The sequence below is a fragment of the Mauremys reevesii genome, linkage group 6, assembly GCF_016161935.1.
Source record: "Mauremys reevesii isolate NIE-2019 linkage group 6, ASM1616193v1, whole genome shotgun sequence".
NCBI classification, from domain to species: domain Eukaryota; kingdom Metazoa; phylum Chordata; order Testudines; family Geoemydidae; genus Mauremys; species Mauremys reevesii.
The window spans coordinates 116,423,280-116,451,218 of record NC_052628.1 but is presented as its reverse complement, the minus strand read 5'-3'; the positions used below and the strand labels follow the sequence as shown (position 1 = coordinate 116,451,218).

Genomic DNA, 27,939 nt, shown 5'->3' with positions numbered 1-27,939 from the left:
TCCGTAGGCTGGGAAGCCAGGCTGCCCTCAGTAAACATGGCTGCCAGCGGCCTTTGCATTCCTTCGGTAGGCTTTGCAGCCCTTCTGCCCTTAGTTGCCATGGCTTCCAGCTCTCACCCGTGTCTGGGTGTGTGAGGTCAGAGGGCCCTGCAGCCCCGCCTGTGGTCAGGAGGAAGTGGCTGGGCGAGGGGAAGAGTAAAGCCGTGGATGGGGCAAAGGAGAGGCTCCGCAGCAGGAGGTGGGAAGAACGGGGCCAGGTTTGACCCCATGGCCCAGATCCTCTCATGCATTTAGACGCCTCACTTCCGCTGAAACCAGTGGACGCGAGGAGCCTGAATGCCTTGGGGGATCTTGGTCTATGTTCCTCCTGTTCCATGGCCACTAGCCCTGCAGCGGTGTGGGAGTGAAACTGCCAAACCAAGGGGAAGGGGGAGACACATGGCGGGGCGGGTAGAAGGGTTGTAACTACGGGGTTAATTTGGTGGCAGCACATTTCTTTTACCATTTATGGAGGGAGAATTAAGTTGCACTGTGCGATACAATTCAGCAGGTGGCAGATTTCCCTCTGAGTCAGTATTGAAGCCATGGGCCAGCGTCATGCTAGCAGGCACTGCATGCCTAGAGATGCTACCCTGCATGTTGATAATTTGTGATGCAAATGTGCAGGGGCCAGAGGTCCGCAGTAGGAAACATAAGATCAGCCTGCAATTGTTCTGTGACTGGGGCAAATTAGTTCACCTCTCTGGCTTAGTTTCCCACATCCATAGTGATGCATTAACAGACATGACAGGAATGTTGTGAGGATTAATTAATGGTTGTGCAGGGAATTGAACATGAAAGTGCTAATATTACTGCAGGTAACTAGAATATAGGATGTGACTTAGAAAATTGAGCTATCAGATTTTTAAATCTAGTTCCTCTCTCTCTCAGGCCTATGCCTATTATTTCAGAGGAAGACAAACCTCAATCCGCACAGCACACCTAGCCACTAGCGCTTGAATTTTGATTATCCTTATTTTATCATGCATGTTATTAATGGCCATAACATTATCCAGCCTTTGTTAAAATCCAGCTATAGCATTTCACTCTGATTTCCTGCAATGGCAAATTCCATCAGCTGATCACATGTTTTGCCACTAACTCCCAGGGCCGCCCAGAGAGGGGGCAAGAGGGGCAATTTGCCCCAGGCCCCGAGCCCCACAGGGGCCCCCACCAGAGTTTTTCAGGGCCCCTGGTCCTTCACTCGCTCTAGGGGGCCCGGAAAACTCTTGCGGGGTCGGGCGCAGGAGCTTCTTTTGCCCCCGGTCTTCGCCGGCGGCGGGTCCTTCCGCCCCGGAGCGGAAGGACCCCCCGCCGGCGAATTACCGCCGAAGACGGAGCGGGACCCGCCACCGAGTTCAGCTCGGTCTTTGGCGGTAATTCGGCAGCGGGGGGCCCTTTCCTTCCGGGACCCGCCACCGAAGTGCCCCGAAGACCCGTGGCGGGGCCCCCCGCTGCTGAATTACCGCCGAAGACTGGGCTGCACTTCGGCGGCGGGTCCCGCTTCGGCGGTAATTCGGCGGCGGGGGGGCCCGCCGCGGGTCTTCGGGGCACTTCGGCGGCGGGTCCCGGAACGGAAGGGCCCTCCGCCGCCGAAGATCCCGGGCCCCCGGAATCCTCTGGGCGGCCCTGCTAACTCCATTAAGAACCAAACTTTTAAAATTATTATTATGGGATCATATAAGAGTAAGGGGGCGGATCAGTTTTTACTATAACTTTCAAAATCGTAAATACTGTATTTCAGTGATGTCCTCTACCTCTTCTTCTTTCAAAGCTAACTAATCCTAGTTTTCACAGTGCCTCATGTCAAAGACCCACTTAACCCATCTTCATTGACATTGTCTGGACCTTTTCAGTCTGAGTTGTATGCCTTTCTTAAAGAGAGACAAACCTAGCACTCCAGAAGAGAGTGTATCATTGTTCAGTATAATGTGATTATAATACAGTCTATATTGCATTCAGAAGACAAAGAAGCTTTTTTAACTGCTGTTATATAGTAGGCAGATCTCATTAAAGACCACTTGGCTCTTTGTGTTAGAATAAGGATGTTAACACTTATGGGCTAGACAAATTCCAATTAATTAAATTACATCTGCCTCCCGAATCTCATTCTGGTAGTTACATTCTGCCATCCCATGAGGTACTGAGAATCCTCAGCTCCCACTGAAATAATCAAGTAAGCAGATAGCTTGTCTGTGCAGGAGACAGAACTTTCTTGGGAGTGGGTTTGAGGCTGTGGCATGAATATCCATAGGAACGAAGGACCATCACAAACTTCACCACCTTCCACTCCAGAGGCAATGTGTTCTTCTTCAACCTGTTGTTGTGGAAAATTGACCACACGGTTGATTTTGGATCAGACAGCCTGAGGCTCCTTTATTTTATACGAGCATATATGCAAGGAGAGTCAACATGGCCTCATGCAAGGTGGTAAGCTGCTCATAACTTGTTATAATTTGTCCAGTAAAATTAGGTTCACAATCACTGTTGCTACTCACAGGTATGCCAAAGTTTTACAACAGTTTTGGCATTTGCCTTTTTACAAGGAAATACATTACTAAAACTAACACATACTTACAATTACAACATTTAAACAACATTTGAATAAAATCAATCTGAATATTTACAAAAGGATCCCCAGGGAGGGGGATGTGCTGTCTGATCCCAAATCAATCGTGTGGTCAATTTTCCACAACAATTTGAGGGCTCGTCTGGGATCCACAGATGACTTCCCCAGACCGGAGGACTGCGGGCAATCTCCCACCAGACCCAGGGCCCATTTGAAAAGTAAGAGGCCTTTTGAAATCTCTATCATGGGTTTCTGGTGGAGGATTTGCCCATAGGCTCAGGGTTGGGTGAGTAGCAACAGTGATTGTGAACCTAATTTTACTGGACAAATTATAACAAGTTATGAGCAGCTTGCCACCTTGCATGGGGCCATGCTGACTCTCCTTGCATATATGCTCGTATAAAATAAAGGAGGCTCAGGCTGTCTGATCCAAAAATCAACCGTGTGGTGACTGCACCATTTCCTGGGAGAACAGATCTCTATAGGAACCAAAACACAATCAATGCTACTCAACTGCATCTTCACCTTGAATGCTGCAGTTCCTTTCAGGCTGTTCCTGGCATTAACTCAGCAACAGGAAGTTTTGGCATATATGGATATATTTTTGGAAACTACAGTAAAGGAGGATTTTAGGCATGTATAATTTAATTACCTCTGCCTATAATGCTCCTTGGCTCGAACAATATAAATGGAGCAATAAAATTCATGTATATGAGATGAGTGCATCCTGGCTAGAGTTTTCTGATCATGTGACTGGATAACCCTAAAACAATACCTCCATTAAACAGCATGTGGTGTACTAAAGGGAAATACACACATTATTTTTGCTGTATTTGCAGAATTTTTCTAGCAACAGGCGAGTTCACAGGCTGGCCAGCAGCATGAAAATAATTTAACCCAAATATACAGCCATTCTCTTCTGTGCTAGATCAAGCACTAAAAATTTCTGCAGAAATTTCCCTATAGAGACAGAATCACAGAGGTATACTTGGGATATAGCAAAACTGAACTTTGTTTTCGACCACATCTTTCAAAGGAACAGTAGCTGAAAACTCTGTAAATTGTTAAATAATATGAGCTTGGAGAAGCGGGGGGGGGGGCTGTTTGAAGGCCAGAAGAGGGGGTTCAGGAAAGATTTCTTTCAGGAGGGGATCCCCATCGAGTATGAGTTGTAGTTGTTTGAGGATACCCCGGGTTCCTGTCTGTGGTACGCATCTGAGGTTGGAGGCTCATCATCATCTCAAGCAAGCTCCAACCAACCTAGGACACACCAACACACCACAAACAACAGCAACAAACAACAGGTGCAACACAACGCAAACAATACCAACATCCAGATATCCAATCAACACAACACACTCTCTTTCTGGACCTCACTATCCTAACCCTCAGCATCCCAACTAGTGCTCTGCCTGTGCTAATGTAACCCCAATGGGTGAAACCAGACAATGATGTGAGACAATGAACAGTGAATGAAATGAACAGAGAGAAAAGAAAAACAAAAAAAAAAATACAACCCTCCCTGTAGGTAAACCACAAGCACTCACAATCACTCCCTATCTCCTCACTCCTCTCTCCAGGAAACCTGTACAACACTTTCAAATGACAAGTGTGGGAGATTAAATTCATAACTTTGCTAGACACTAGAAATCATGGACTGAATAGAGACACTAGATTTTTATTATATTGCAACAAAAACTAACACCTAACCCCCATCCCCCCCCCCTGCCCCCCTTATGATGACTGGAGACGTGTTAATTTATGCTAAACAATCCATTCCACCTTGTATTTAGCTGTGACACTCTGCGCAGGGGCCCGGGCTCCAGGAATATTCAGGGCCAGGAATGTCTGGAGCGGAGTCTCTCCCCCGGCCCTGTCTGTTACGCTCCAGGAGCATCCCCCACTTGCCACCCTCCTGGGGCCCCAGAGTGTTGCTGCCTGATTGAAAGCGGGCGGCTGCCCTGCCACTCTGAGCTGCTCTCCCTCGCGTGCGCTTCCGGCTGCTGCTGCCTAAGGCGAGGCTACAGCCCAAGACCAGCGTGAGTGGCTGGCTGAGGCAGCTGCTGCACCTGTGGTGGGGAGGAGGCGCACACATGATTAGCAGCCCTTCCCTCCACGGCTACTACCGGGAGGTGACACTCAGATTTCTAGTCGGGAGATGTCTGGACCTCACTCGCCTGAGTAGCTGCTGGGGCTTTGGTGAGTGTCTGACCCCGTGATCTGCCTGCCCCCAGCCACTGCTCCTGTCCCATGCTGGGCAAGGGGCAGCCCCACTCCCACCCCCAGTGAGGCTACGGTGAGGGATAGCAGCAGGGGAGGAGGTCATACAGGATGGCAGCCGCCCCCCTCCTCCCCGCACCCACCACAGGGGAAGTGAGGGGGCTTCCTGGACCTGAGAGGAGCCCTAGGAGCACATGCAGTACCAGTGGTGCAGGGTGAGTGTGCTGCTGGGGGGGAAAGCACGGCCGGTGCAAGGATGTTTCACGCCCTAGGCAAAACTTCCACCTTGCGCCCTCTCCCGTCCCTGAGGGCCCCCCCGCGGCAGCTCCCCCCCTCCGCCCTGAGGCACCTCCCCCTGCAGCAGCTCCCCACCCCCCAATCAGCTTAGGCACCACAAGCCTGTGAGGCAGGAGAAGTGAAGCGGCCACGGCGCGGCTCGGGGAGGAGGCGAGGCAGGGCAGGGGTGAGCTGGGGTGGGAAGTTCCCCTGCGTGTCACACCCCTCCCCCTTACTTGCTGCAGGTGGCCCTTCCCATGCTCCCCTGCCCCAGCTCCCTCCGCCTAAATGCTGGTAGTGACCGGGGCGGCCGAAGATCCGTCCGCCGTGGTTGCTGCTGAAGAAAATGCCGCCCCTCAAATCCTAGCGCCCTAGGCGACCGCCTAGGTCGCCTTAATGGTTGCACCGGCCCTGGGGGGAAGAGAGGGGTCCCTCCCCCAGAGCTCGCTGCTACCAGTGGTGGTGGGGGGCCTGGGGGGAGTCCTCCTCTCTGGCCTCAGCCAGGGGCAGCCTGCCGGCACCCCAAACTCCTCATCCCCAGCCCCTCCCCACTCCAGAACCCATGTCCCTAGCCAGAGCCCTCACCCCTCTGTACACCAGCCTTGAGCTCCCTCCAGCACCCCAACCCCCAGCCCAGACCCCACACCCAAACTCCCGCCCGGAGCCTGCCCCCCAGACTCCCTCCCGCATCCCAACCCCTGCCCCAGGCCAGATCCTGCACCCCAACTCCCTCCCAGAGCCCATCCCCTGCACCCCAACTGCCTGCCCCAGCCCAGACCTCAACCCCCTGCCCCAACCCAGAGCCCAACCCCTCCCCCCTACCATACCCAAACTTCCTCCCTGACCCCTGGGGGGGAGGGGCACAACTTAGACCGATTCTGGGCACCACCAGAAATTATACAAACCTGCCGCTCCTGGCTCTGTGCACATTTCCCGGACCTGAAGAAAAGTGCTGTGTAAACTCTAAGGCAGTGGTTTTCAAGCTTTTTTTCTGGTGACTCAGTTGAAGAAAATTGTTGATGCCCACGACCCAGCGGAGCTGGGGATAAGGGGTTTGGGGTGCGGGAAGGGGGTCAGGGCTCTGTGCTGGGGGTGCAGGCTCAGGGGTGGGGCCAGGAATGAGGGGTTTGGGGTGTGGGAGGGGGCTCTGGGCTGGGGCAGGGGGTTGGGGTGCAGGAGGGGGTCCAGGACTCTGCGCTGGGGGTGCAGGCTCTGGGGTGGGGCTGAGGATGAGGGGTTTGGGGTGCAGGAAGGGGCTCTGGGTTTGGGGGGGGCTCAGGGCTGGGGCAGAGGGTTGGGGCGCGGGCTTACCTCTGGCATCTCCCACTCAGCAATGCAGCCGGGGTGCAGAGGCAGGCTTCTCGCCTATCCTGGTAACACAGACCGTGCTGTGCCCCGAAAGCGGCCAGGCCCTATTCTGCCTTAGCCGGGCAGCATTGCCTACAGGATTTTTAAGTCCCCAGTTCTGTGTCATGACCCATGGTTTGAAAGCCACCGCTCTAAGGCCTCGTCTACACTACACTCACTCTCCCCCCAGCACATACACTGGTTCTCTCTCTCCCATACCCCCCCCCACACAGAACACACACACCCCAGCGGTTTAATTACAACTGTACATTGGCATAATTTACATCAATAAAATACTATAGTGTAGACAAGGCCTAATTCTTGTCTCTCTCACCAACAGAAGTTGGCCCAATAAGATTTTACCTCACCCACACAGTCTCTCTAATATCCTCGGACGGACACAGCTACAACAACACTGCATAAATCAAGAAAGACATTTATTCCGGAGAATATAGTGGTAACATGGTGCATGACAGAAGAGCAACAGGGTTATGTCATAAAGGATCAGGTGGAGGAAGGAGCTTTTAAACAGCCAGGGAATGATCAGTGTACTTGAAATCCTGTCCAGAGTAGGCAAAGGGCAAGTAGGGGGTAATCTGACTGGATTACCAGCCAGAACAGGGAATTGCAGCTGTCTCCAGCAGTGAAGGGGTTAACATTTCATTAGTCCTACTGGAATGTTAATGGACCATAGCAGAAATCCAGTGAGTCTAGCTGCAACAGGAGCTCAGTCCTTGGCTTTGTTGACATTTGTCTTAGTTATTTTTCCTCTCATTCTTTCTCTTTCGTTTTTGGTCTCTCTCTCTCTCTGCCCCCTCTCTCTCTCTGTCTCGTGTGGTCATGTTTGGTTTTAGGTGCCTTGTTTAATCCCACCCTCCTGGCCTGAGAGAGAGAAGGAGGAGGGAAACTGCAGGCGAGAAGTGAGCAACAAGATAAAATGGATAGCAGAGGCAAGAAGCATGGAGGGTGGAATCCTGTGCTGCTAGGGAACATTGGAAAGGAAAGCGGAGACACCCAGGATTTACATAAAGCCAGCGGCTCAGGTTTTCGGGATTACTAGCTCTTTCCTTCTCTACGTGCTGGGCAAGAATCCAGATGGGAAAACGGATAATTCCTTCTTCCTGTATTTTCCAGCCCAGCTTCTGTGCTATTTTTCCGTTATGGCTTTTGCTGCTATGGTGAGTTTGATTTTTGTTGTTTTTATACAGGGGTGCCAGGAGGCTTAATGATCTCAAAGGACCATTGATTTCTCAGATGAAAGGCACACTGCCTAGTCTGAAAACATTCTGTTTTGCTCCTGCCAGCTGTACGGCTCCTGTGGGGGAGATATTAGCGGAGGGTTGGGGGAAAGGGGGAGTCAGAAACTTAATGGTTGCAAAAAAGCTGCTTTCCTTGAATTAAGATATATAGAGAGAGGGACTATCGTTCTGGGAATGAACTGCAGTGCGTCCTGATCACTAGGGCAGGGGAAGAGGAGCTGTGGAAGCCCCTGCAGGGACAAGATGGATGGTTTGTGCTTGCTAGAAGGTTGGTGGCCAGGAGTGGTGTAATAAAGCAGGGGAAATGGATCGTGGTCAGGGCATAGAAGAACAAGCTTTCTGGATGAAAATGTAATGAAGATCTATTGTAAGGAACAAGTGACAGCTTCCCAAAACGATTCCTTAAATCAGTCTGAGTGAACGTAGCCCGAATTTCCTAGTACAACATCCGTGCAAGGAGCTTTCTGCCTGTTGGCATCTAAATAACATCGGTGGCGCCGTTGCCTTGGGAGAGGCGGGGAAGGGGTGAGGGCAAGAATCAGCTCAGCTGACACTCCCTCCTCTTTGACCATCATCACCAAGGTAACTGCCATTAATCCCAAGCGATCAGTGCTTTAAGGGTCACATCATGCTACCTGGCAACGCTCCAGAAGGAGAAGGAAGCACTGGGAAAAACAAGGGCTGAAGTATGAGATGTTTAAAAATGGTTGCATAGGAAGTTTGCAACCACAGTGATTGTATGGTAAAACATAGGGTATATTCTTAGTAACAGGGTGTGGGGGGAGGTGGGTGGGGGGAATATCTGTAACCAGGACTATTGGTGAGGTCTCTCTCTAAAGTCACTGGGAAGATGGCTTCATGCACAACTTCTGAACTGCCATAAATGCACAGTAGTTCAACACCTCAACTAGCATTTGCTGGGAGAACAGGGGAACAAGCTGGTCCACTTTACCATTAGTCAAAGCCTGCTGCTTTGTTGCCTCTCAAATGTGTAAAATATGTGTGTGCACAATGTATTTTCCAGCTGCTCTATTTTTCCCATTCACCCTCCCTTACTAGCTGTAGGGATGGCATCATGTTTGCTGTCACTTCTTGCAGGGTGGCAGGGGTGGCACATGGTTTGTTTTATACTCAGGGAAAGGCTGCCCACAGAGCTCTGAATCCTTCTGAGTTGAGTACAAAGAAAATGACCTAATGCTGCTTAAGATTTTCAACTGTCTCATTCAAAATAGGTGACTAATGTTTGCCTCTGAACACTGGCTGGAATCTGGATCCTTTGGTTCACACCTGCTACATTTGTACTGTGCTGCTGATCTGTCCTGACTGGAAGCTTTCAGACTTATCAGCAACGGCCTTTGATCACAAGGAAGTGTGTGCCTGAGGCTGTTTTTAGATAACTGAGAGGCAATAAAGGTGCAGCCAGAGGTGAAAGTAAGCCAGTAAACTTCCCCAGGCTGGCGATTTAAAGGGCCTGGGGCTCCCTGCAGAGGCCAAAGCCCCAGACCCTTTAAATCACCGCTGGAGCTCTGCCGCCGCTACCCCAGGACTCCAGCAGTGGGGCTCGGGCAGCGATTTAAAGGGCCTGGGGCTCCCTGCCGCTGTAGCGGCGGCCAGAGCTCCAGGCCCTTTAAATCGACCCTGGGCCTCCCAGCAGTCTCTGCAGCTGGTAGCTCTGGGGGTGATTTAAAGGCCCCGGGGCTCCCAGCCACAGCCGGAGCCCTGGGGCCTTTAAATCTTGATTTAAAGGCCCCGCCTCTTCTGGTTGAGGCCACGCCCCTGCTCAGGACTCCTGCGTACCAGTAAGTCCTTTAGCTTACTTTCACCCCTGGGTGCAGCATTTCCTGAGTGGTGCAGTGATGACCCCATTCTACTGTTTTGCCCCCCAGCCCAACCACTCAAGGCAGGGGAATGGGGAGTTGTACTGCCATGCATGTGGCTAATGCAGAGGTTTTGCTAGTAGTGAGTGTTAAATGCCCAGGGTGTAGGGAGGTAGGAACAGCTCTTCACCTTGTGTGATCCTGGACAAGTCACTACACCCTTCTGATTCTCCTCCTACCTTTTGTCTGTCAGGTTTTGTCTATTTAGGCAGGAAGCTTTTCAGGGCAGGGCTTGTCTCTTCCTATATTTACGTACAGTGCCTAATACAAGGGGGCTCCGATCTCAGTCGGGGCCTCTAGTTGCTACATCATACAAACGACGATGATAACACCAGGAAGAGGAAGCCACCTGTAGGTCTGAAATTCCTGTAGTGCAGAGCAAATGATAGGAGGGCATCCATATGTGATTTGAGAATAAAAGGTGCATCTGTATTTATATTAAAAGTAGAGATGAGCCCATATCAACCTCCATGTTCCAGACTTGGGGAAGTTCCCAGGCCATCTCTAATGAAAAGTCCTTGTATTCTTTTTATTCAGGACATGTCTACACTACAAAATTAAGTCGACTTAAGGTAGGTCGACCTACAGCCACCGCAGTAATTAAATCAGTTCTTCGTGTCCACACTATGCTCCTTCTGTTGGCAGTATGCATCCTCACCAGGTGCGTTTACACCAACTGAAGTGGGACATTATGGGGCACTGAGAGCTGGAGCACCAGCCCTTTGGGATGGAGAGTCAGAGCCCCACTGCCTCCAATGTGCTAATCAGCAGAGCTAAGTCAGTATTGAGGAGCTTTTTGGCCAACAGCAAAGCAGATTAACTTCACCCCTGAAGCAAAGGCAGCAACGGGGAAGGAACTATAACTGAGGGCTGGTCCACACTAAGAAGGGAGGTCGAACTAGGGTACGCAAATTCAGCTACGTGAATAGCGTAGCTGAATTCGAAGTACCCTAGTTCGAACTACTCACCCGTCCAGACGCCGCGGAATCGAAGTCCACGGCTCCAAGGTCGACTCCGCCACCGCCGTTTGCAGTGGTGGAGTACCGGAGCACGTGGGGAGTTCGAACTATCGCGTCCAGATTAGACGCGATAGTTCGAACTCCGAGAAGTCGAACTCACCGCGTCGACCCGGCAGGTAAGTGTAGACTAGCCCTGAGTCATAATTCGGTGGTTGGGCTGCTCCTGGGATGGCATAGTTTACTCAGGGCAAATTGTAAGGGTAACCTCTGGCTACCACACCCATTTACTCTCACTTATTTAACAGCTTGACTCTGGTTTCACCTGCCTTTTTCGGGACTCTCTTTCAGTAAGCCTGTTCAAATAGAGGAAACAAGGTTTAATTCTTCTCCGTCAATCTCCATGCACTTGTCTAGGCTAAAAAACAAAGCCAGCTTGGACAAAGCACGGCCCTTTCTGACCGGTGTGGAAAATTACTGTCCCACTGTTGCAGACCAAGCCAAACAAGTTCAACACCTGCTATAAGCCAGTCTGGCCAATCGCTAACTCTAGCAGGGGTCAGTCATGCTTTAGGTTTGTCTACATCAGCATGACAACCATTTTCAAGCGTGGTTGAAGTGGATGGTGAGGAACAGAAAGCAGGGTGACAGCTGATAGCAGTCATTCACAGGCCACATTTAACTGACCAGTCTCTAGCTAAGATAGAGTGCTGCTGCCTCAGAGATATTTTAGTTCTTGTATTTGTAAACAGAGTTTTGCAGTGAAGGCCTAATTTGTTATAACAGCTTAGTTGTCACTTAATTTAGATGCCTAAATGGCCAGATTTTTCATGAGTGCATAGCACCCAACAGATACCATTACTCTCAGTGGGAGCAATTGGGTGCTGAGCTCTTCAGAAAGTCTGGCCCGAAAATGATCTCTCCTGACTAATCTCCAACCTATTGGAATTTAGGGTGGGAGTTGCTATACTAGGTCAGACCAGTAGTCCTCATAGTCCAGTATCTTATCTCTAGCAATGCTTGAGACCCAAGGATCCAGCAGAACTTGAAACCCCTGTAATATACCTAGCTCAGGGGCGGGCAAACTTTTTGGCCTAGGGTCACATCCGATTTCCAAAATTGTATGGAGGGCTGGTTAGGGGAGGCTATGCCTCCTCAAACAGCCAGCCGTGGCCCGGTCCCGCCCCCTATTCGACCCCTCCTGCTTCTCGCCCCCGATGGCCCCCCCCAGGACTCTTGCCCCATCCACACCCCCCCCGCTCCATGTCCCCTGATGGCCCCCCAGGACTCCTGCCCCATCTACCCCCCTGTTCCCTGTCTCCTGACAGCCCCTGGACCTCCCACCACCCCATCCAACACCCCCCTCCTTCCTGACTACTCCCTGGGGACCCCTGCCCCATCCAACCACCCCTTCTCCCTGACTGCCCCCAGAACTCCTGCCCCTGACTGCCCCCTGCCGCCCCATCTAACCCCTCTCTCCTTCCTGACTGCCCCCCTGACCCCATTCAACCCCCCTGTTCCCTTCCCTCTGACTGCCCCAACCCCTATCCACCTCCCTCCCCCTAACTCTCCTCCCAAACTCCCCTGCTCCCTTACTGCCCTGCCTGGAGCACCAGGACAGGCAGCCGTGCCACCCAGCTGGACCCAGCCACGACATCACGCAGCACAGAGCAGTGGGTCAGGCCGTGGCTCTGCGGCTGCGCTGCCTGGCAAAAGCTCGCAGCCCACAGCTCAGAGCATTGTGCTGGTGGTGGGGCGAGCTGAGGCTTTGTGGGAGGGGGAACAGCACGGGGTAGCCTCCTGGGCCAGGAGCTCAGGGCCAGGCAGGAGGGTCCCGCAGGCCGGATGTGGCCTGCGGATCGTAGTTTGCTCACCTCTGAGCTAGCTGATGGTGTAAAGTGGTACATGAAGTGGGAGAGAGAACAAAGGGAACTCTCTATTTTTCTTATGGGTTTAAGCTGGTCTGCCAGCAGGGACTTTGCAGGTGTAGCTGCAACTGTTTACCTCTAAAAGTTCTGTATATTTCAATGGGTTTTAACTACCTGACTTCTGCTTAAATTCCCACACTAAAAACATCACCCCACAGCCAGAACTCATCTGTCTCTAGCAAAGTGGGCTAGTAGTTAGGGCTGCTAGGCCCTGAGCCTGCAATTGAATCCCATGTAGGTGGACCTTGAATCTCCTGTGATGCCCGGGGGCTTGGTGGAGATGCAAGATTCTGCTCACATGGGTGTAATTGCAGGAGCAGGGCACAAGTCAGACTTTCCCATGAGACAACCACACATTGCTACACACCTCTGTAATCCTAACAGCTGATATTTCCATCACACCTTTTATCCTGAGGCTTTACATATTATGGGCTGGGTGAAACCTTGTTTAAGTAGAGTTAAAACCTCACTAAGTTTGATAGGTGTGAATATAGCCTTCAGTTAACGTAACAGTAAGGCAAAGCACTCACCTAAGACAAAAGGAGTACAGTAGAACCTCAGAGTTATGAACACCAGAGTTACAAAAGTGACCAGTCAGCCACACACCTCATTTGGACAGTAGCAATGACAAAAACCAAAACAAACAACCCACAAACAACAACACAAAAAAACCCAAATACAGTACAGTACTGTGTTAAATGTAAACTATTAAATAAAAGGGGGGGGGTTAAAAAAAAAGATTTGACAAGGTAAGGAAACTTTCTGTGCTAGTTTCATTTAAATTAAGATGGTTTTCTTCTGCATAGTAAAGTTTCAAAGCTGTATTAAGACAATTTTCAGTTGTAAACTTTTGAAAGAACAACCATAATGTTTTGTTCAGAGTTACAAACAACCTCCATTCCCAAGGTATGCGTAACTCTGAGTTTTTTTAACTGTATGTGAACCTACTCAGGAGCTTTTGCTGAATATTGTTTTGGGGTGGTTTGCATGTGGGCATGTGTGTAGGCAGAACAGAAAATAAACTAGGAGAGACCGGCAGAAGGAGCAGCTGATAGCACAGTGTTTGACCCTGGAAGAAGCATGAGGACAGGTTTTTGGGTCAGGAGCACAGGCGGAGAAGATTATTCTTGGTTCTGTTATCAAAAGAAGTTGTTTCTTACTATTTGATTCCTACTGTGTTCAGAGACACAGGACTCTGTACATTCTGTGTAAATAAGCAAAACTGCATCAGAGAAATACCAGTCTGTCACCAATTTCTACTCCTACCTGGAACATGCCCAGGGCCCCAAACTTTGGCTAGCCGCTTGGGTCAAAAAGGAGTAACAATATGGTTCACAAAGAGAGCTCATCAGGAAGTGTGGTCACTTTCAGGTGGAACTCTAACGCAGTGACTTTGGAGAACAGGTTTTGTTATGGTAGGAGGGGAATGGAAGAATAGCTTTTCCAATGAACACATTTTAGGGTGGCAGAGTGGGATTACCCAAGGTGCCATTTAATGGTAAAGGACTAGATTGTGGCCTTGTTTTACATGAGCAGGTAGTGGGAAGTAAGGAATCCCTCTGTTGTGGTGACCATATGTGGGCTCCCCACGGAGCAGGCATGGAGGCGGCAGAACCATGGCTGTCCACCCCTCCACACCAATACAGAGGAGAATACGCTGCTGTTGTGTATTTGGTTGTCATGGTTTTTGTTCCTATGGCAACTGAGTTAGATTATTAGGGGATAGCCCAGCCGGTTTCGGACGGTTGGGTGAGCTCTGTGTCTGTAAATAAAATGGTAGTTTTGTTAGCTGTCTGCTGTCTGGCCTCAAGTGATTTCTTCCTAAACCGGCTGCCCCCAAGGGTATAACAAGTGGCGACGAGGGTGGGAGTCCGGTGCTGCTCCAGTAACAGAAGGAAGAAGAAGTCAAGGTAAAGAACAAACAAACAAAAAAGCTGCTTGTTTGCACTGACTGTTAAAGTGAAACTAAAAATCATGGCTACTCTGACCAGGCCACTGGAACCTTTTGATGAGAATATAGAGCAGTGGCATGTGTATACTGAGCGTTTTGAGCTTTTTGGTATTGCAAATGACATTACAGAAGCGAAGAAGGTGCCAATATTCTTAAGTGTTGTAGGGGTTAAAACCTACTCCCTGCTACGCAGCTTACTACACCCTGTTAAGCCAGCGACTAAATCTTACAGTGACATTGTGGAAATCCTGGGGTCCCCCAAACCACTGGTAATTGCTGAAAGATATAGGTTCCACAAAAGAGACCAAAAGGAAGATGAAACAGTTGTACAATTTGTAGCAATTTTAAAAAAGCTAGCAGAACACTGAATTTAAGGAGATGTTAAATGATGCCCTGTGTGACAGGTTAGTGTGTGGCCTCTACAGTGAAGCTATACGGAAGCGCCTACTGACAGAGGCTCAGCTTACATTACAGAAGGCTGTTGATATTGCTGTCTCCATGGAACTGGCTACAAGGGAGGCGCAATACATCGGTGCATACCCGAGGGTGCAAAAAACGTCACAAGAACCGATCCACAAAACTCTGCAGAGTCAAGAATGTTACCGCTGTGGTAAGCCGGGTCACCAGGCATCAGAATGCTGGTGTAAGGACCTGGTGTGTCGACACGGTGGCAAAAAGGGACACATTGAGTGTGCCTGTAAACAAAAGAAAAAGAGGCCTGTGGTCTGGCTGACAAAAAGAGGAACCCTGCATACCCTAGAGCAGACCCAGGATGATCAAAGTGACACCTCATCGCAAGAGGAAGTGCCACTGCATGTTTTGTCTTTGGCAATGGGCTCACATGAATACTGGGTAACCCCGTTGTTGGATGGCAAACCTATATGCATGGAACTGGACACCGGTGCAGCCGTCTCGCTGGTCTCTGAGACTGTGTATAAAGAAAAGCTACAGCATCTTCCGCTTAAGGCAACAAAAACTGTTCTGAAGACGTATACGGGAGAAGCTGTGCCCATGTTGGGCACTATTGATGTTAAGGTGGAGCTCAATGGACAGGCTGCTAAATTGCCACTGTTTGTGGTGAGAGGTAACTACCCAGCCTTAATGGGTAGGTCTTGGCTTGGGAAGATTCAACTGAACTGGGCAGAAGTGCACTGGATGACTAAAGAAGAAACCAGTCTAACCCCTATACTAAGGAAACATGCTGCTGTTTTTGGAGATGATTTGATAAGTATGAAGGGAATCACTGTGACATTGAACATTAAACCTGGCAGTCCACCAAAATATCTGAAAGCCCGAACTGTGCCATATGCCATCAGGCCGAAAGCAGAAGCGGACCTGGAGCGCCTGGTCACCAATGGAGTCCTAATACCAGTTACCCATAGCTCATGGGCCACTCCTATCGTTCCAATAGTGAAGAAAGATGGCTCTCTCCGGATTTGCGGTGATTTTAAAGTCACTGTCAACCCAGTGTTGTGTGCAGAGCAATACCCGCTTCCCCGCATCGATGACCTCTTCGCAGGCCTGGCTGGGGGACAAAAGTTCAGTAAGATTGATCTGAGTCAAGCATATTTACAGATGCACGTCAATGAAAAGTCCCAAGAGCTGTTGACTATTGTGACTCATAAGGGGCTTTATCGATACTGTCGCCTACCCTTCAGAATAACGTCTGCTCCCGCCCTGTTCCAGAGGGCTGTGGACCAGATCTTGTGTGGCTTGTCAGGAGTTCAGTGCTATCTGGATGATATCCTGGTCACTGGAAGAAATGAAGAGGATCACTTAAAGAATTTAGAGGCTACCCTACAAAGACTGGAAGAGTATGGCCTACGAGTTCGCAAAGACAAGTGTGAATTCTTCAAGCCCTCTGTTGAATATTTGGGACACATCATTGATTCTGCAGGTCTTCATAAGGCCCCTGCAAAAGTTAAAGCTATTGTGGAGGCTCCCCCACCTTGAAATGTAAGCCAGCTGCGCTCGTTTCTAGGACTACTGAACTATTATGGAAAGTTCATCTCACAGTTAGCCACACTGCTAAAACCACTTCATGAGCTACTTGGGCAGAACAAGGCCTGGAAGTGGACTGAAGCCTGTGATGTTGCATTTAACAAAGCTAAGGATGCATTGCTAAATTCTGAAGTTCTAATGCACTTTGATCCATCCTTACCCCTACAATTGGCCTGCGATGCCTCCCTGTAGTGAGTCGGTGTGGCTCCCCTCCTGCCCAGCAGAGGGAGCCCCCTCCCAGACACCCAAGTGGGCGGAGCTACCGCCACCTGTCCCCGCCCCCCGGAAGTCAAGCGGCGGGACAGGAAGTAGAAAAGCCGGCAGCCAGAGCTCAGTCAGAGGCCAGCCACCGCCGAGAGCAGACATGCCGGCGGGAGCTCCTGACTGGGAACCCTCCAGGGCCCGAGGCAGCTGCCCTGACTGGCCGGAGCTCCCTCGCGCCCGGTACGACGAGGAACCCCCGGAGCTTCCCCGGGACCGGTACCCAGAGGGGCCGCTGGAACTCCCCCGCGCCCGGTACGAAGAGGAGCCGCCGGAGCTTCCCCGTCCCTGCTGCTACCCGGAGGAGCCGCCTGACCGCGCCGGGCCGGACTTCCCGGAGGAGCTGCCGGACCTGCCACCAAGCCCTGGTCCTGAGGAGCCTATGCAGGTAGACTGGCCTGCATCTGGTGCGACCAGCGAGGTAGGCCCTGAGGGGGATATGGACAGTAGCCTGGGGGTAGCCGACCCCTGTCAGGCTACAGAAGCAGAGGTCCCGATGTCAGTGTGTTGCGGTCAGGACCCCACTGACCAGCGGCAGTGATAGCCGCTGCTAGGGCCCCGGGCTGGGGCACAGTGGAGTGGGCGGGCCTGTGTCCCCCCTGCCACCCCACTCACGGGTGGCAGTTTTGCTCCTCAGCCCCTGCTTCCCAGGGCCTGAACCTACTGAACTGTTTTGCTGCTCAGCCCCTGCTTCCTAGGGCCTGAGCTTATTGAACTGTTGTGCTGCTCAGCCCCTGCTTCCTAGGGCCTGAGCTTATTGAACTGTTGTGCTGCTCAGCCCCTGCTTCCTAGGGCCTGAGCTTATTGAACTGTTTTGCTGCTCAGCCCCTGCTTCCTAGGGCCTGAGCTTGTTATACAGTTTTCTGCTACACTGCCCACGGTGACAGCAGACGCGTAAGGAGTCGGTGTGGCTCCCTTCCTGCCCCAGGAGGGTCGAGCCCTGGCGCAACCGACTACACTCCCCTTATGGAGTGGGAGCAGTCGTGTCACACATTATGTCTTCGGGAGAAGAGAGACCTTTTGCTTTTGCTTCACGCACTCTAAGCAAAGCAGAAACTAACTATGCCCAAATTGAACGTGAGGCATTAGGAATTGTTTTTGGAATTCGGAAGTTTCATCAGTACCTGTTTGGGCGAAAGTTTACTCTTCTCACAGACCATCGACCTCTGACGTCAATTTTTGGACCCTACACAGGCATTCCCCCATTAGCTGCTAGTCGTATGCAAAGTTGGGCATTGTTACTTTCAGCACACACATATGAAATCAAATATCGGAAATCCACTCTGCACGGCAATGCAGATGGCCTCTCAAGGTTGCCTTTGCCAGTCAAACATCAAGATAGTGCCCAAAAGGAAATCTTCTACTTTGAACAGGTAGAGAATACACCCATCACTGCTACTCAGATAAAGAAGGCAACTCGCGTTGACCCAGTATTGTCCCAAGTTATGGACCTGGTGATGCATGAAAAATCTCGACAAACCTCTCCAGTCTCACCCGACCTTGTTACCTACATGTCCAGGAGGACGGAGTTATCGGTCCAATCTGGTTGTTTATTGTGGGGGAGACGTGTCATTATTCCACCACCACTGAGATCACAGATGTTAGAACAACTACATTCCAGTCACTGTGGAATAGTGCGCATGAAGGAAATTGCACAAAGCTATTTTTGGTGGCCTGGATTGGACAGTGCTATTGAAGAGAAGGCAAAAGCTTGTATGTCATGTTAGGGTGTGAGGAATGCACCCCAGTGGGCACCCCTACACCCATGGGACTGGCCTGAAAACCCATGGCAACGTATTCACGTTGACTTCGCTGGCCCCCTTGAAGGAAGCATGTTCTTGGTGGCAGTAGATGCCCATTCTAAATGGCCAGAAGTCTCTATAATGCAGTCCACTACTGCAGAGAGTACTATCCAAAAACTACGAGGACTCTTTAGTCGTTTTGGTGTGCCAGAACAACTTGTGAGCGACAACGGACCGCAGTTCGTCTCTCAGCAGTTTCAAAATTTTATGAAGGCAAACGGGATACACCACATCACGTCAGCACCATATCATCCATCCACCAACGGATTAGCTGAAAGATTTGTGCAGACAATGAAACACGCTTTGAAATCAGCAAGGGGACAACACTCCATTCAAAAGCGTCTGGATACCTTCTTACTTTCCTACAGAAACACACCTCATGCTACGACCAAGGCATCCCCGGCCTTTCTAATGATGGGACGACAGCGGCACACTTGCTTTGATCTGCTGAAACCTTCTGAACCCCGACAAATTGTGCAACATCAGCAGCAAAATCAAGTTATCAGACGGGCACCCAGAGCAAAAGAGCGAACCTTTAGCCCGGGACAGCCAGTTTTGGCTCAGAATTATACTTCCAAAGCTAAATGGGTCCCTGCCACAATCATCACTCAAACAGGACCTGTTTCCTACACAGTCCGGACTGCAGAGAATCTTACCTGGCGGCGACATGTAGATCAGCTGTTGCCAGGTCATGCCAGTCCTCAGAACACATCTGCAGTTGAGTGGTCTGACTTCATCACTTCTGGTGAGACACCGAATCACAAATCACCTGTTTCTGACTGTTCTCCTCCATTACTGCCAGCGGCTGAGATACCCCTTTGCCCAGCACGAGCTGATACCACCTCCTCACCTGTTCGTGCTGCGGACCCAGAGCCCATGGTACTTTCGGGTGCAACAACACCAGAAGTTCGCCGTAATCCACCTAGAGACAGAAGGCCTCCTCATCAGCTGGATCTTTAGCTAGGGCGAACCCACGGTTATGGGGCAAAATAATCCCCAGGGTTTAGCCGGGAATGGAGGCAGTCTACCCTCCCTCTCTAGTCTAGTGTGTGTTTTATTTAGGGGATGTTCTTATTGGGGGGGGGGGAGGAATATGTTGTGTATTTGGTTGTCATGGTTTTTGTTCCTATGGCAACTGAGTTAGATTATTAGGGGATAGCCCAGCCGGTTTCGGACGGTTGGGTGAGCTCTGTGTCTGTAAATAAAATGGTAGTTTTGTTAGCTGTCTGCTGTCTGGCCTCAAGTGATTTCTTCCTAAACCGGCTGCCCCCAAGGATATAACAGCTGCACCCTGAAGAGGGGTGTTACATATGTCTTCCTTCCTCCACCCCCCAGCACAACCGCAGTCCTGCTAGGCAGGGTGTCTCTGAGCTACCACAGGGGCAGTATGGATGCTTTACTCCCCCCTGACTTCAGGCTGTGCCTGAGTGGCACAATGTAGTTCAGAGTAAATGGGGATACGATAAATACAGGAAGGGGATTTGATTTGTACGCAGTGCCACATCTCTGGAAGGATGTTGAGTCATGGGGCTGATGGTTCTTAAAAAAGCGAGCAAAGTCAAGTTATATTTTTCAGCTAAGCGGTCAGACAAATCTATCATAAGCTGAAACTGATACAAAGCTCTACAGGAGTGTGTATAAGAATAATATCAGCTGAAAGCATTTACACAGTTACAACAAAAACATACAGCCATTGTACGTGGGGGAGGGTTTAAAAAAATTACAAAATCCAGTCATGCCCTGGATAAATATTTTACTGAAAATGCATTTAAAGTCCACCACAAATATCTCTAAAATCTCAAGGGAGATTACATAGAGAACTGTAAAAACAGTATTTCAGTGAGAACATTGATAACACATCTGAAAAATGGGGGTAATGTCAAAATATGAAGCATTCTAATAAGTAGAGAAGAGCCTGAAATGAGAGTCTACATCTGGGTTCATGCCTGAGAGTGGGACCAGAACCAACCTCTAAAAAGTGCGGACTACAACAACCCTGAACTTTGGGAACTGTCCATAGTTCAGTGGTTTGAGCATTGGCCTCCTAAACCCAGCGTTGTGAGTTCAATCCTTGAGGAGGCCACTTAGGGATCTGGGGCAAAAATTGGTCCTGCTAGTGAAGGCAGGGGGCTGGACTCGATGACCTTTCAAGGTCCCTTCCAGTTCTAGGAGATTGGTATATCTCCAATTCTTACCTATTTAAGCGGTTCCACTCACCATTGTAGCGCCCCCCTGGCTGGGGGAGGAGGAGTGTCCTTCATTTCTAGCACCCCAGTTGACCACTTCTTTGGCTCCGCAATGGCCTATTTCTGTCTTCCTCTTTCATGGCCTCTTTCTATGTAGTCCTCCCTGACCCTTTCCCAGCTGGGGTCATTACTGGTAATTAAGCCACCAGATCAGGATCTGCTGGGGGGTAACTGCTAAGTAACAGGTAAGGCTGAGGCTGACTTTCCTTAAAGGGCCTGCTAACCTTTGGCAGGCCATTCTAGAGATGATGGGGCCGGTCTAGTTCTCTTGGCCCCTGTGACTTCAGGGTTCCCCCCCCCCCATCTCTCTACATACCCAGGAAACCGCCTCTCTGCTCCCATCTGGCTGTGCTCCAGTCCCACAAGTTGTGGTGCTTCCCCTCCTTCTTCACCTGTTTATGTCTCGGTGTCCCTTCTACTCCTGCTATGTGAACAGGAAGTCAGTAGATGGAGCCACAACACAACTTTCCAGGCCAGGAGAAAGACAGGGAATTGCAAGCATCTCTGCGGTGACTTCGATCTGGGGATGGTACTCTGATGAATGGCTGTGTGTGTATAGCAAGGATCCAAGACAGCGAGACCCTATGCAAGGGCACAGGTCTCAGGGTACCTCTGATTCACCAAACTGTGTTCCATCCAAGCATCTGATGAGCTGGCAGCCAGTCCTGCATTCCTCTCTCTCCCAAATAGTTCAAAGATGCCTTTCCTGAAAGGTGGGTGAAGAACAGGTGGCATCCGCTTCCTGCTCTTTCCTGCCTCAGACAGGCCACCCTCAGATAATGATCATCTTTGGGGGCAGGGACCTGCTGAGACAGGGATTACCTAGCACCCAAGTATGTGTTCCTGAAAACTACAGAGCCAGAACAGCTTGCTGCGGGCCCACAGCTCCTCCAGCGCTGGCTTCCAGTTTGTTTGGTGGAGGGAGCCTGATTTCCTCCTTCTACTCTGAGAATGTTAATGCCACTATTGACTGTGCGCCCCACCCACAGACGCGGGACCTGATCCTGCAGGGCCTTGCAGACACAAGCAGCCCTGCTGATATCAATGGGCCCACACCCATGTACTTGTGCGAGTGAGGCTTTGCAGCATCCGGCCCTTCATGCAAGTGCTCCCTTCACCGCTGCGCCTGACAAACTGAGGAGCAGGGGCAGTACATTCACCAAATTAGCCCAAGATAGCTTCAGAAGGCCCTAGTGTCCTTGGGCCTTCTGGTCCTCATGCCCTGAGGACTCTGGGTCCATGTGCAGAACAGCAGTACAACTCTCTGCTCTAATACCCTTGCAAAGCTCATACATTCAACACAATAGGTTATACATAAAACAATACCCGGTTATCAGAGAAGGGAAGAACCGCCAATGAAGAAATCAGCCAGAGTCCCTGCAGGTCCACCTCCCGGTCTATGCACTGTCACGAGTTATGGAGTGACACAGCACTGTAATGTCATTGTCTATCCTACAGCGGGAGGGAGCATGGTGTGAAACACAGCCAGAGAAAACGAACAGAGGTGGGATAAATCCATCATAGTTTGCACTTATACCAATATAAGGCCTTTCATCTAAGGATGTCAAAGTGCTGTTCATGCTGCCGGAAGTAACCATCTTCACAGTAAACACTGCAAATCCAGTGACCATCACGCTGGCTGGAGTCACAACGTGGCCCCAGAATTAGGCCCGTTGTGTGCTCAGTAACAACTGACCCATCCCTATAGTGACTGACCGATCCCTGTCAGACTTTCTAGCAGCCAGCATCCTCACCTCTAACCCCACTTTCTTCTGGGATGGGCAAGTGCTACCAAGCCTTGTCCCCTCTAAAACTATGCATCAAAGTTCAGCTAGCACCTTCTGCTGCTCACAGGGCACTGCTGCTTCCTGGGCAAAGTCATTCAGCCTCCAAGATTCTGGTGCCCATCCCCAGGAGGAAAAAGGAAGATCGTGTGTATGGAAACTGGTATCATAGCCTGTCTGTAATGGGGAGCGCGATGACCATGAAACCAATGCTCCTGTAGCATCTCACAGCAGGGCCTGAACAAATGAGGGAACAACACTAATTAACAGGAGGGTGCAAAAGGGCCCCCAGCATCAAGCCTCAAGCAGAACGTTAGTTACATCACATGGCAAGAATGTGAGTAACAGAAGTTAGACCTGGGAGGTTAACTGAGATTTAACAATTGGTGAGAGGAGAAGATAGCAAACAGTGCAGCAGCCCCAGCAGGAAGTCCTCAACTGGAAAAGAGAGCTGTGGTACAGAGAATTAGGCTAACAGGAAGCAGGAAAAAGGCAGAGTCAAAGAGAAGAGTATGGGAGAAGGAAAGCCAGTTACAGGACAGAGAAGAAAAGTATAAAGACATGTCAAAAGGACAATTAGAAAGGAAAATTACTGCTATGCACTGAGCAGCTATATGTGCTAATGTAACCCATGTGCCTAATAGGGAGATCTCTCTTTAAGAGACCCACTGTGGGGAGGTAGGAGTGAATTGTGTCTGGGTCACTGTTGCTAGGCAGATTAAGCACTCCACATCCAGAAGCTTCTGGAATTGAGTGTGGAGGGCAGTGTTGGGTCTGCTCCAATAGGTTCCCTGTTGCAGGGGTCAGACTCCGTGAGGGGAGCAGGCAGGGCAGCTGCTTTGCAGGGGGCCATGGGCCCTGTGTGAGTTGGGAGAAGCTGAGCCAGGAGCAGGCTGGTGTCCCTAACTCTGGAGCACTTTGCAGCAGGTTAGTGATATTGTTACCCTCCAACGGGGAAGCCGGGCAATGCTAATTATAGCCAGGGGACATTGGGAGGGAAAATAACCACCTCTATTTTAATTGTAGGCTTTGTGGTTTTGATTTGGGCCCAACTGTTCTAGTTAAATTGTCTCAACTAGTCTGATTCAGCAACTTTTCTTTAAACGTAGCAATGGGGAAAGAGTCATTTCTATTTTACTAGTCTCAGTTTTGTATGTTCTTGTAACAGGGTTTTGTTTAAATCTATACCGGTAACTGAATGGTTGATTAATCAGTCAGCTGACCGGCTAGCAGTGATTTCAGCAGTGGAAGCGTCTGCCTGGATTCCAGCGGAAGGTGTCTACAAGCCAGGGGAGGGAAGGACTCAGCAGATTGATAGGTTTGGTAATCAAAGACTGTAACTGAGACTTAGGTGAACAAAACCTAAGCTTTGGGGAACTTTCAGTTTCTTCTCACTGTGTTTCTGTGGGGACTGAACTGTTCAGATTTTAATTTATTTGTTTTCTTTATTTATGTTTATATATAACTGAAAGTAATGTCTGTGAATGATAAAATAGGCATGTTATGCTGTAAACATTAGATTATTTGTTTCTTTACCATAAGATTGGACAAATTTATTTAATTAAATTCATTTCTTTAGTTCCTTTTGGGAGTTGAACGTGGGGAGGTTGACCCTGTGCAATCCTTGCTGAAAATCCTTAGAGCCTGATCTCTGGGTCTCCAGCTACTTTTCTATGGGAGTTGGGTTTTTTTAGGCACTGGAGAAGGGCAATGAAGTGAACTATAGCCCACCCAAAGGTTACACTAACTTTGTGTAAACTAGGTGCATTGAGACAGTTAAGAGTGGGCTAGTGGCAGCCCAGAAGAGTGGGGCAGAGTAGATGGACAAATACTAATTTTTAGGAAGTTAGAGGAGGTTGGTTGGTTCAGCTTTGATTTCAGATGTTTAATGCAAACTCTTAATTCTAAATCTGAGTTAACTGTTCAATCAGAAGATACATCCAGTTGCTCCTGAGTCTTTGTCTATAATAGCACTTTTGTTGGTAAAACTTTTTCCCCCTGACCGACGTAAGTTTTGCCAACAAAAGTGCCGGTGTGCACAGCACTGTATTGGCGGGAGATGCTCCCCTACTGACATAGCTGCTGCCACTCACTGGGGTGGTTTAATTATGCCAATGGGAGAGCTCTCTCCCGCCAATGTAGAGCAGCTCCACGGGACACCGTACAGTGGTGCAGCTGCAGCGGTACAACTGTGCCGCTATAAGGTCTGCAGTGTAGACATAGCTTGAGAGGCTTGATCTGCCTCTTTAAAGTGGCCCAGAAAGAGGGAGCAACCTGGGAGTAGGGGATCGGAATTGCATTATTTAATAGAAGGAGGGGGAGATTCATGGTTATGTGCCTGAGCCTGGTTCAGACATTCATTTACTGCCATCAGACTCCACAATGCATTGAGCCTCACAGCACCCCAGAGAAGCAAAGAATAAAACAGGCATATGTACTTGTGAAATCATGACCTACAGAAGAGAAGTACATGTTTCTATCTGGACCAGAAGTATGGTCTCCTGGTTACCGCACTGGGCTGGGACTCTGGAGATTTGGGTTTAGATCTTGGCTCTGCCACACACTCACCCTGTGACCTTGACCAAGTCATGTAATTTCTCTGTGCCTCAGTTCCTCATCTAGACAATAGGGTTAATAATGCATTCTTCCACTGAGACTGAGTTGTCTACTTAGATTGCAAGCTCTTTGAGGCAGACACAGGTATATGTAGAGCACCCAATACAGTAGGGTCCCAATCTCAGTTGGGGCCTCTACATGCTTCCATAATAATAATGTTACTAACAAGATCAGAATCCCCAGCAATCTCATGGGACTCTCTAGACGTGGCGTGTGATGTAGTAGCCCCAATGAGCTCAGCGACTCAGGATTGACCCCTGGGCTCCTTCGTAAGTCACCCTATTATTTCTTATGCTGTCCCAGTATGGGACCCATTGAGCATGATGCCCAGGGACCTTTTCCCACTGCTGCTTCAGTGGCATGGCATTAATTTCCCCACGAGCTCGTCACAGATTTTTGCTCTCACCAGATTGTTAGGCCTGGAAGTTCTTCCTTTGATACTGGTTGATTTGTGCATATTTTTAAATGTTTCCTTCTTTCCCTGTAGGTTGGCTGCATTGGTTGGGCCTCACTTATGTTGCACCACTGATGGCTTGCGACTCCAAACAGAAGCAGAGGAGTGAATGAACTGGGGCATGAGCACAGGGGGGCCACACCCTGTATCCAGCAGCCATGCTCCTCCGAGGACTGCGGCTCTATGGGAAGTGGTGCCGTTTTTCCAGTCCCATTACTCAGTTCCTTACCTTAACTGTGGTGACATTCGGCGTGTTGGCTCCCTTGATTTGCCACCGGCTCCTCCACTCCTATTTTTACTTACGCCGCTGGCATCTGAACCCCATGAGCGAGGAGTTCCTGAAGCAGAACCAGGAGGATGGCCAGACTGCCCTCCGTTACTTTGAGGACCTGCGGACTCCTAACTCCTCGGAGATCTCAGGTGGCAAGGCCCTCAGACCATGGCTGCTCATCACCATCGTCACCGTGCAGAGGCGGAATGAGTTCCACTACGTCCTGCAGGTAGCTTCCCGCTTCCACCGCCTCCTCCAGCAGTGTGGCCCTCGCTGCCAGAGCTACCAGGTCTTTATCTGTAACGTGGAGCAGGACCCGGGCAACCACCAGGATGCCAAGCTGTTGGGTAACTTCTTTGCCATGGTCAGCCGCTACAAAAACTGGGAGGACCCCGATGCCGCAGTAAACCAGTTTGAGAAAGAGAAGCGGGACTATGCATTCTGCATGGAGCAGTCGCTGTTGGCCTACAATCCAGAGTACATCCTTCTGGTGGAAGACGATGCTGTTCCCGAAGAGGAGATATTTCCCCTCCTGCAGCACCTGCTGTTGGAACGGCTCTCAAAGCCACACCTCAAAGATGCCCTCTACCTGAAGTTGTACCATCCCGAGCGGCTTCAGCGCTATATTAACCCAGAGCCCATGAGGATCCTGGAGTGGCTCGGCCTGGGCATGTTTCTGGGCCCCCTGCTGAGCTTTGCGTACTCCTGGGTGTCTGGCCGCCCAAGCCTTACCTGGCCCATTGTCCTGTTCTTTGCCTTGTACAGCATGGCACTAGCAGAGCTGGTGGGTCGCCACTACCTGCTGGAGCTGCGCCGGCTGGCCCCTGTGCTCTACAACGTGGTGCCAGTCACCGAGTGCTGCATGCCCGCCATGGTGTTCTCCGCCTCTTCCGCCCGCCGTGTCTTAGGTTACCTTCAGGAGCTGCACTGCCGTCCGGGCTTTGCCAAGGACACTGCACTCTACTCCCTGTTGCGCACCAAGGATGAGAGGGCCTACGTGGTGGAGCCCAATCTGGTCAGGCACGTGGGGATGTTTTCCAGCCTCCGGCCAAATAACATCCCTAAACTACTGTGACCCACCGAGAAATGCCTTTATGGAAAAACTGGGAGCCAAGGGAGCCTTGTCCTTGGACAGACATATCAGGTGTGACTCCAGAGGTCATGCCAGTTGCAACTGTGCTCAGAACTACCAACGCCACCTTGCGGAGGGAAAGGAACTTTAAAAAAAAGTTTACGGAAACCTATAGCTACATTATTTATTTTATAATGAAGAAGTGAAAGGAGGGTGAAATATTTCAGGGAAGGGGAAGGTTTGCTACTATCCTTAGTCATTTTTGGGGGGAGACCCCAATACACACACGCACGTGCGCGCACACATGCATGCGCGCGCGCACACACACACACACACACACACATGCCATTTGCATGTGAATGTGCCTCCTACAGCACTGTCCAACAAACCAGTCTCTGGTATCACAGACCCAAGACAGTTTGGCTGTATCAGCTGATGTTTGAGATCTCCTTTGTCTTTTTAGCCCCATGCGCCCCCCCCCCCTTGTCCTTCCTTACCTACAATGGCCCTGTCTCAATTCCCTCCACATTAGTCATTGCCACTCCTGTGGTCACATATCTCTCAGTCTCAAGATACTGGAAATGCTAGCCAGGGTGAGTGCATCAGGCACAAGCTGACCTAGGAGGAAGTATGGAGCTGGAGAATAGTCCTTGTTTCCCCCAAACTTCTCCATATATTACCCCGATGATCTGTTCATCTCCTCAAATAAAAACACGAAGAGACCTTTACAAGAGGCATGATGCATATAATGAGCCCCTTACCCCACATTCTGCACATGGTTCTGGGAACACGTTTCATGCTGCTTCAGCACCTCCGGGTCTTCTCCTCTGTGGGTAACACGCCTCCTTCCCCCAAAGCTCTCCTTTCACCTTGGAGCAGAGGATCTGAAACACAAAGTCCATGATGTTAGGATACAGATATTCGGGCCTGTCTGCAAAGGCCTATACTTTAAGAATTTAGGTGTATTCTTATCACTTAGCTAGTTATAGAGATATAAAAGAAAGAATCAA

At 50.2% G+C, this 27,939-nt stretch overlaps 1 protein-coding gene across 8 annotated transcripts; it reads left to right on the top strand.

The window, feature by feature from the left end:
• The first annotated feature begins 195 nt into the window (after nt 1-195).
• On the top strand, nt 196-27,939 carry PGAP4 (post-GPI attachment to proteins GalNAc transferase 4). Of its 8 annotated transcripts, none has more exons than XM_039543962.1 (3): nt 196-238; nt 7,306-7,629; nt 25,620-27,939. In XM_039543962.1, exon 3 carries the CDS (start codon nt 25,745-25,747, stop codon nt 26,930-26,932), a length of 1,188 nt encoding a protein of 395 aa, XP_039399896.1. In that variant the 5' UTR covers nt 196-238; nt 7,306-7,629; nt 25,620-25,744; the 3' UTR covers nt 26,933-27,939. The 8 variants fall into 8 exon arrangements, with proteins under 8 accessions (XP_039399896.1, XP_039399900.1, XP_039399895.1 ...); XM_039543961.1 differs by lacking the exon at nt 196-238 and adding an exon at nt 4,761-4,807; XM_039543964.1 differs by lacking the exons at nt 196-238; nt 7,306-7,629 and adding exons at nt 8,266-8,292; nt 10,125-10,159.

What these genes read in the sequence shown, in the direction of transcription:
- PGAP4 (XM_039543962.1), top strand. Translation starts at nt 25,745, where the DNA reads ATGCTCCTCCGAGGACTGCGGCTCTATGGGAAGTGGTGCCGTTTTTCC.